This window comes from Chrysochloris asiatica, unplaced genomic scaffold (assembly GCF_000296735.1).
Source record: "Chrysochloris asiatica unplaced genomic scaffold, ChrAsi1.0 scaffold00053, whole genome shotgun sequence".
Classification (NCBI taxonomy): domain Eukaryota; kingdom Metazoa; phylum Chordata; class Mammalia; order Afrosoricida; family Chrysochloridae; genus Chrysochloris; species Chrysochloris asiatica.
Genome location: NW_006408571.1, coordinates 9364696 through 9374431, shown reverse-complemented (window position 1 = coordinate 9374431; position 9736 = coordinate 9364696). Strand labels below are relative to the sequence as shown.

The window sequence follows — 9736 nt, the reverse complement described above, 5'->3', positions numbered from 1 at the left end:
TTGTTGGGCTAGTTCTAGAAGGATTGCTAGGTCAAAGGTAAACTGCATGTAAGTAATCCTGGTAGATACTAAACTACTCTTTAAAGCTTCACAATGTCACTTAAGTTACTGGTATGGCTAGGATTTGCACTTGAAGTTAACTGACTCCAGAATCTCTAGAGCAATTCCACAGTGTTAAAAACAAGCCAAGACTTTTGCACTTGGACGTCATAGTCATTGGATGGCTCTTAACATACCAGTTCTTCCTTAGCAGAATTTCCAGTCCTCTGACCCATGCAGAAGCTCTGTAAGGCCTCTGGAATAAGTTCTTGCAGAACTCAGCCCTTTGGAAGAACTCTATGGAGTCCTGGTGTGACGCTGTAGGATAAGCATTGGACAGCTAACCGCAAAGTCAGTGGTTCAAACCTACCAGTCGCTCTTTGGAAAGCTTATACAGGGTCACTCTTGAGTCGGAACCAACTGGATGGCACTTAACAACACCAACTCATCAGACAGACTAAGTACCAAATCACCCTCTGGCACGGAACCTGAGCCACAGAGCATGGGGAAGCTCTTACGCATGCCCAATCACTGTTTCCCGACTGCGCGGTCGCAGAGGCAGGACCCGATGTGACGTAATAACTGCGCGCTGTTCCCAGGCGTCCTCGCAAGGTCGCTTTGCGAAGCGGGAGCGCGCGTGTGAAATAGGCCCCGGGGTCGGGGACGAGCCATCCTTTAACCTCGGCACCAGCAGTGACATGTCCGGGTACACGCCAGATGAGAAACTGCGGCTGCAGCAGTTGCGGGAGCTGAGGAGGCGATGGCTGAAGGACCAGGAGCTGAGTCCTCGGGAGCCGGTGCTGCCCCCGCAAAGGTTAGGGGTTCTGGAGGGGTTCTGGAATAAGTTTTTGCAGAACCCAACCCCCTGGAAGAACACGGTGAGTGACTGGCCGCTTCCTCCTTAACCCCCCCCACTGCGACCTCCTGCCTGCCCGCTCGTTGCAGCCACATTAGGGGCTGACTTCACCCAGCACCGCAAGCCCCCTAGTACCCTGAGGGAGAATCAGATTCAACAGCTACTCGACGAATGTAGGAAGCTTGGTGGTTCTTAGGTTAGGCGTTGGGCTTTTAACTCAAAAGGTCAGTGGTTCAAACCCACCAGCAGCCCCACGCGAGAAAGATGAGGCTTTCTGCTCCTGAAAAGATTTACAGTCTCGTAAAACCCCATACAGGGTCGCTGTGAGTCAGCATGGACTCGATGAGTGCCTTTGTTTTTGTTTGGTTCAAAGGGTCCTGGGCTAGAAGTCAGGTGTCCCAGGGGCATTTGGGAGAGCCATGCCCTAGTGCTGTCAGATGTGATAAAGAGATGCTTTGGTCTTACGGAACACTGAGCGTTTTAACCTTTTTCTGCTATAGAAGTTTTCGCTCAGAACGATTACCAAGGATTTTTTATAGTTAAAATTTTATAATTTTCGTTTTGGAGGACACTTGTCAAATTTTTAAGGTTGAAGTTATAAGCAACCAACACTACAGCCAACTAGTAGTCCCTAGTTGGAAGTACCATTTTACATGATTGCCATAAAAAAAAGTGTCCTGTTGATATTTTAATAAATTACACTCAAGAGCAGTAAGTTTCTGACTGATTACTATGTACTTCTTGGATGTAGGCTTTGTTCTGCATTGCGGGACTGAAATTTTCAGGTCTGGGAGTATTTTCTTGAGATCTTAATTAAATCACATCAATAATGGATGATGAGAATCACACCTCAGAATTGCTTTCAGTTATTTGGTTAATTCAGTTACATGGGATAATAATAATAATAGTAATAATACTAATAAGCAAAAGTTGAGTGCTTACTATGTGCCTAGCACTTGATTGAGGGTTTTACATAATGTTGCTTTATTTATTCCTATAACATAGCAACCATTTCTGATTCTCTTTTAAATGTGATAAAACTGTGTTGTTGTGTGCCATCGAGTCGGTTCCAACCCATAGCAACCCTGTATAGGGTTTCTAAGGAGCAGCTGGTGAACAACCTTGCATTAACTATAAAAATTCAATGATTTACCCATGGTTACAGAGCTGAGAATTAAGAGAGCTCACATTGAAATCAACATGTATCTACTTTCTTGTGCTTCAAAGTCTGGTGCATCAGAAGGGTTATAAATTTTCAGAGAAAAGGGTGTTAGATATTTGTTTATAATGGTAAAATCCAACTCTTTAATTCAACCCTCCTACCTCTTTGTATCTCTGAGATTACTCTTTGATATTTTGACAGCTTGTGGTTGGAAGTCAGCACCCCACAAATCAACCAGTATCTGTATCTGTAAACGCCATACTGTAGTCTTGCAAAATGCCACCTATTTGCCTTAAGTGTGGACTCTGTAGGCATCTCCTAGCAGGCCCTGCCTTTAGTAAAACTGTTCAGGTGGGTGAAGCTAGCCATAAACTATAGGAAACAGAGAAATTTGGGAGATAATCATGACATTATTGTTGATACTTTTTTTTCAGGCCACAAACATAAAGTAGTATATATATTTATTTTATGTGTTTTTCCCCCTAGGTGCATAAGATATACCGACACGGTGCCTTTGCTTTTACTCATGTACTTATACCTGCCTGGATTATTCATTATTATATCAAATATCATGTAGATGTAAGTATGTTTTAAGTATGTCCAAAGTTCTTTTGTACGTGCATATGCCCTTTGTAGAGAAATGATATACCATTTATAAACTGGTTTTAAGCTACTTTGAATCCTTTTATGTTAAAGGTAAAATGAAAATTAACTATGGCTGTTCAAGAAATTAATATTCATATTAGTTGTTTACAACTTAGAAGTTTCCTTAGAAGTAGTGTTTAAATTATAAGAATGTGGTTGATCTAATAATGCTAGTCTAAACTTGAGGTCCTCAGTAGGGGCAAAAAGAATTATTGCTTTTGTTGAGCATAGATTTGGTACCAGAAAATTAAAAATAGGTAAAGGTTATCTTTGTCATTCTATTTCTCTTTCATTCACACTTCCTGATATTTTCACAGCTTGCTTTAGAATCCGGGGTTGCCAAAGCTTGAACAGATATTGAAGGGGGTGAGTCAGCTGAGCCAGTTGCTTCACTGGAACTTAAACTCTTTTTAAAGGAAGTTACTGGTACGCATTGGACTGGGAGACAGTTGAGGCTTTCTGCTCCCATAAATCTGGGAAATTCTCTGCAGGATCACTGTGGGTTGGAACTGACTCAGTGGCGTAGTCTGGTGCTGAGTGTTGACTTCCCAGCAGGGTGAGGGGACATCTGTTCTGTTGGGTGTTAAAGAAGGAAGGATAGTGGTAACTGTCCAGCATGGAGCTTCAGAACCCAAAAGTGAGAAGGCCATTCTTGTGACCCAGTGAGGATCCTGGTGTAGCTCTGTAAGGTTAAGTATTGGACTGCTAACGACAGGGTTGGTGGTTCAAAACCCACCAGCTGCTCCTTGGAAACCCTATGCAGGGTCACTCTAAGTCAGAACTGACTCATCAGCACTTAACAACAATAACAACAGTGAGGAGTATCAGATCCTTAGTAGTTGTGGGAGAGTATTGGGGTGTCCAACAGTGGCAGTGACCTGATAGAAGATATTGGAGCTTGACCCAGAGGAGGAGGGCATCTGAAGGTAGGGATGGGTTGAGGCTGTGATGAGGTCTCAGAATAAAAGTCAGAACCTGAATGAGCTCAGGAGGGTATTCATTCTGAGGTGTGGAGATAGTGATCGAAGATTGAATATATACAATCAAATAAGTACATAGAGCAATAATGGGACCACAGTTCTCACTGTTAGAGAAGGGAGTTACACATATTGAAAAGGAAAACCCTGTGTTCCTGGAAAGAAGAGCTCATAGTTTTTGAGTCCTTGTGTGGTGCTGTAGGATAAACATACGACTGCTAACCAAAAATTTTCCAGTTCAAATCCACCAGGCACTCCTTGTAAACGCTATATAGGGTCGCTATGAATTGGAAACGACTCCACAGCACATAACAACAACAACATAGTTTTTTTATGTATATTAATAACAAACTAAACCAGTTGCCATCTAGTTGATTTCACTCCGTTGTTTCAGAGAACTGAGCTCTATAGGGTTCTCAGTGCCTGTGATCTTTAGGAAGTGGATCAATGGGTCTTTTTCCAAGGTGCCTCTGGGTGGCTTTGAACTGACAACCTTTGGGTAGTAGCTGAGCATTTAACCATTTGTGCCCTCAGAGTACTCCTTAAAGAATGACAGAAGCTACTAATCTAGTTAGATCTCTTTGAGAAGGTGATATTTGAGTGGGGACATGAATGAAATGAGGATATGGCTCAAACAGGGAAGATATCCAAGAGAAGAGCATTTCAGGTAAAGGAATTACTAAGGACAGAGGCTGCAGACTTGACTAATTGGACTAATGGCAAAGAAGCCGCTGTGGCTACTATCGAGTGGAGTCGGGGAAAGAGTGGTAGGAGATCAAAGAGGTAGCCAGAGCTAGATCATTTAGGGTCTTAGAGCTAAGGAAGGGCTTTGGCGTTTGCTCCAAGAGTCACGGCACTTTGAGCAGAGGACTTACAGAGGACTCATTAAAGGATTCCTACTCTGCCAGCTGTATGAAAAAAGAGTGGAAGCAGGGAGACTAGTAGGTGCTGTTGCAGTTGCCCAGGTGAAAAAAATGAGATTTGAACAAGGATGGTAGTAATGGAAGTGGTAAAAAGCTGTTGGAGTCATAATATAATCTCAAGTAGAAGCAGCAGGATCTGCTGAGGAGTCAGGGTTTTTGGTCTTTGCACCTAGGGCAATGGAAGTGCCATTTACTGAGACAGGGAATCTGTGGAGCAGCAGTTTGGAGCAGGGGGAAGTTAAATGTTGGAGTTGGTAAGTTTGAGATGTCTATTTGATAGACAAATAGAGATGTTGATTTAATACTTGGATGTATGATAAGTCTGGGGTTTGGTGAAAGTTTGGGGCTTAAGTTAAAAATTTGGGATATGATCTAATTTTTATTTTAGAATAAACCCTAATGCAGCATTACTTTTATTCCAGGTAAAACCATATGCCATCGTTGAAAGGAAGCCCAGATTATTCCCAGTAAGTCTTTAAAACTCTGATTTTTCTCTCTGTTTCTCCCATAAATGATCACGCTCATTTCTTCCACTGTCAATTTAAGTGCCATTTTGTGTATTCTTGCTTGAAAACAAGGAGAAAATAGTGTGAGGTAACAGTTACAGTTGAAAATGAGAGATGTGCACATTCATTTCCAACCTGACTATAAAAACTTACTGTATGATCTTGATAATCATTCTAAAATGAATCAAAGGTGCCAAACTTTTTTCACAGTATGCTATTTAATGTAGATTAAAGGTCTTACAGCCTCAGAAACCCTGTATAGGGTTGCTATGAGTCAGAACCGAATCCACGGCACATAACAACAACAACAACAACAACAAAGGTCTGAGAAGGAACCCTGGTGGTATAGTGGGTTATGCATTGGCCTGCTAACTGCAAAGTCAGTAGTTGGAGTCCACCAGCTGTTCCTCAGGAGAAAGATGAGGCTTGTTGCTCCTGTAAAGATTTACAGCCTCAGAAACCCTATTACAGGGTTGCTAGGAGTCGGAACCTACTCCACACAGTAGCAGCAGCAGCAGAGGCCTTAGGGAAGTATCCTGAGCAGATAGCTTTTTAAAGAACCATCTATCTATATGAGTTGGTTCAGAAATTGGAAGATTAAATAGTAATCTTAGAGGGCAGTGAGTTTATGAAAATAATGGAGGAACACTCAGAAAACAGACGGTGAGCATAATGGTTGCACAACTGGAACTAGAAGCAGTGTCACTGAAGTGTGCTTCAGAAACCATCAAACTGCTGTGTGTTTTCTTGTGTATGTTCTCAGCAACAACAAGAAAACTGAATTTAGAGAAAAAAATTATTCAGTAGTCAGTTGGTATTTTTGCTGGATGTTTTTGAGGTAATTTCTAGCACAGTAAAATATATGTTATGTTCTTGTCCTATTTCTAGTTATAGGCAATGTAACCATCATCAACCTCTAAAGTCTGCAATTTTAAAAATACAAAACTGAAACTCAGTGTTGATTCTTGCTTTCATCCAATAACATGGTCATACTAATTCACTGTTTACTGCATTAGAATGGCGTATGAGGGAAGAACCTCAAAATGGACTAATCTGTCCTGTTGGGAACACTGCTAGAGGATTTCTCCTGTCGTTTCGTTGATGTGTGTCAAGGTAGTTTCAAGACAGAAACTTAGTTTGCTCGTTTTGCCAATTGGGTAATTTGACTGTTCATCTGTTCTTTTGCTTATTACTTATTTATTTTGCCATTACTGTTCAGAGGAGGAGAGCTTTCTCCAGAAGACCACATCATTGATTCCGTAGCAGTTCTTCTGTTTCTTTTTTGCGACTATGGTTCTACTTTAAGATTACAGTCTGACTCTGCTTCTTACCACTGCCAGTGCTACCTACCACCCTTGTCCAAGTCTCTTCATTTTTCACCTGGGCAACCGATAGCGTACCTACTAGTCTCCCTGCTTTCATTCTTGTGTTACTACAGTTTCTATTATTACAGTTTACTGTTTCTGTACTCCTGATCCCTTTGGGGATCTGAAGAATGCTTATTTAAACATACGTTGGTTCTCATAGGATGGACAGTAACAAACACCAAATCTCAGTGGCTTAACAAAACATAATAATTTTTTTCTTTTTTTATTGACATTATAGACAGGTATAGGTCTTAATAGCTTTGCTTTCTGGAATATAAGGCTTCCAGGATCACCAGGTTAGGGAAAAAGAAGCTGGATGTCTCAGGGATGGCTTTAACATCTAACTTGGCAGTAGCCTGTATCACTGTCTGTAAATCATATTGGCCAGAACTAAGTCTCGTGGTCCTAAATATTTTCGTGCACTTTTATAAATATCTGTGTACACTGCCCTCTTAAGTCTCATGTTCCTAAATATTTGTGTGCGCTTTTATAAATATCTACGTGCACTGCTCCCCCCCACCCACAAGCCTCCCATGCATGGATATTTATACTAACATCCTCTGCCACAGTTCTTCCTTCTAGTCACCACATCACTCTTTGCTGTTTCTCTCCACCTGTAACACCCTCAGTGCTTCCCTAAGTCCCTTTCTTTCACTGCACCCAGCCCCAGATCTAAGATCTCCAGATAATGAATAGTAGTATATGTCGGGTTTAGATGTGACCTCTCTTGATTTGAGGATTGAAGTCCTGATGTGGTGCTGTAGGATAAACCGGAGTGCTAACCACGAGGTTGACGGTTCAAACCCACCAGCCACTCCTATATAGGGCTTCTATGAGTCAGAACTGACTCAATGGCATTTAACAACAAAGAAGGCAAACTCATTGTATTCCATCCTCAACTGGAGCCCTGGTGTTGCACTGGTGAATAAGCACTGGACTGTTAACTTAATGGTCTGCAGTTCACACCAGCTGCTCCTTGGAAGCCCTGTACCGAGACGCCATGAGTAGGAACTGACTGAGCAGCACTTAACAGCAACAACATCATCCCAACAGTGTCCTCAACTAATACTCAGAGTTCAAAGATGAGATATAAACAGCACAGTAATCCTGACATCCCAGTGGTCAAAAATTGGAAAAAGCCCTAACCTCTGTGTGGGAAGTTAATTGTGTGGGCACTGATTTTGTTTTCTGGAAGGAACACCTTTGTCCATTGTTCCCTTAACCTCTGGGGCTTTCCTTTCCATTATCAACTTGCTATTAAGAATTGTTGAGTCGGTTGTGACTCATAGAAACTCTATAGGACATCTGAGGCACCTCTGGTGGGTTTGAACCAACTGTGCAGTTAGTGGTCCAGTAGAGCACTGAGAAGCCTGTCCTTGTGAGTGTGGGGGTGTGTTACACAGCCTTCAAAGCCTGCTTCTTGCTTATAGAAGGCTGAGTTCCAGAAGATCTTTTAAGCTGAAATATTCACAGGCTTTGACAGTCTGAACGTTTGGTTTCTTTGACCATCCAGTTCCTTTAAACATTTGGTAGGCATCTCATCTGTCTGCTTCTAGTCAGTTCCATATGCTCGTATTTGTTCTGTCTCCACATCATTATCATCATATGTTCTCATTTCTTTGCTGCTTTACCTTTTTAGGTATCTCTCTCTCAGCTTAGTGGAAGCTGTGTGGAGCCATCTGAAGCAGACTCTGGTTCCAGGCTGCATTCCCTTTGATCTTTTTTGTAGGGCTGAGTCCCTCTGTTTACCAATTTTTATTAGATCTCTTGCTCGAATATTTTCAGTTAATGCATACTGTGTAGGGATTCAGAAGCAGTCTGTTTTTTCATTACGACAGCATTATTTTACTCTCTCCATTTTTATTTCTACTCTCAAATAACCACATTGTGCTTGAGCTCATCTATCCTGAAGTATGTTACCAAGGCAGCCAGTAGTAGACAAACACATACCATAACTCTTTTTCAACTACTTCTAGAGCCTTAAGTTCATTAGGCAGGCTTCTTCTAAGGTTATTATAGGAGACATTCTTCTAAATACTTTGCCATTTCTTTTGTTGGTACCTTTCAGCCTGCAGTATAATTACCCTTACCCCTAGACTGCTAAAGCTAATACCATGTAGTTAGATTTTTATTATGGCATCGTTAGTGCCACTTCAGGGTACTAATTTGTACATTAGGGTAATACTCGTGGTAACAAATTGTATCCAAAGTATACATTTCTTAAATGTAATATAAGTTTATGTCTTTTAAGTAACTACCCTCAACAGTTCCAGGTCAGGAAATGGGGAGTTGAGGAAGGAATAATCCATTTAAGGATCCAGGCTAACAAAACCTGCTACTTTAAATATGGGACTTTGAGAGTCTCCAAACCTAAAAGTAAGGAGGTCTGGTAGAGTAGTGGGTACAAATTGGGCTGCCAACCTCAGGGTTGGCAGTTTGAAATTACCAGCTGTTTCATGGGAGAAAGATGAAGCTTTCTGCTCCCATAAAGATTCGCAGCCTTGGAAACCCTTTGCCAGGGTCACTATGAGTCGGAACCAACTCCATGGCACTTAACAACACCACCACCTAAAAGTGGCACATGTCACTTCCACTAATATTTCATTGGGTAGAACTTACACTTCTATATCTAACCTCAAAAGAAACTGAAAATTATTAGTCTAGCTATAGGTCCAGGAACAAGAAAAGAACATAGATTTTAGTGAGCAGCCTAAATTCTCTGCTGCAGTCCTCTGTTAAAAATAACTTGATGGCTTTTCACTTCCTCTGGGATAACTGTGGTCAAATTCCATATAGGGCTCTCTGATGGGTTCAGAAAGAAGCTCTGGTGATGTAATGATTAAGCACTTGGATGTTAAGGTTGGTGGTATGAACCTACCAGCTGCTCCATGGTAGAAAAGTATAGCAGACTGCTTCAATCCAGCTCACAGGCTTGGACACCTCATGGGTCAGTTTTGCTCTGTCATGTAGGTATACTGTGGATTGGAATCAACTTGAGGGCAGTAGTGTTGGGTTGAGTTTTTTAACTTGTTCAAACCTTCCATTCTACCTGTATTTCCTCTGTGTAAATACTTCATTCCAGTAAAAATGGTCCCTCAACTGTTCCTTCAAACATGCAATATTCCACCATCCTCTTTTTGACACATCTGGTTTTGTTGTTATTGTTAGGTGCCATCGAGTCGATACCGACCCATAGCGACCTTATGCACAGCAGAACGAAACACTGCCCGATCCTGGGCCAACCTCACTACTGTTGCCACG

At 41.7% G+C, this 9736-nt stretch overlaps 1 protein-coding gene across 3 annotated transcripts in view; it reads left to right on the top strand.

Moving 5' to 3' along the window:
- The first annotated feature begins 737 nt into the window (after positions 1-737).
- The window catches only part of NDUFB6 (NADH dehydrogenase (ubiquinone) 1 beta subcomplex, 6, 17kDa), a 15859-nt gene continuing 6860 nt past the window's right edge, over positions 738-9736 (top strand). Inside the window, exons 1-3 of one of the 3 annotated variants that reach the window (XM_006863019.1) lie at positions 738-917; positions 2544-2636; positions 5025-5069. In XM_006863019.1, the coding sequence (XP_006863081.1) occupies positions 738-917; positions 2544-2636; positions 5025-5069 (318 nt within the window). The remainder of the gene's footprint in view (positions 918-2543; positions 2637-5024; positions 5070-9736) is intronic. The other 2 variants (XM_006863021.1, XM_006863020.1) reach the window with 2 other exon arrangements.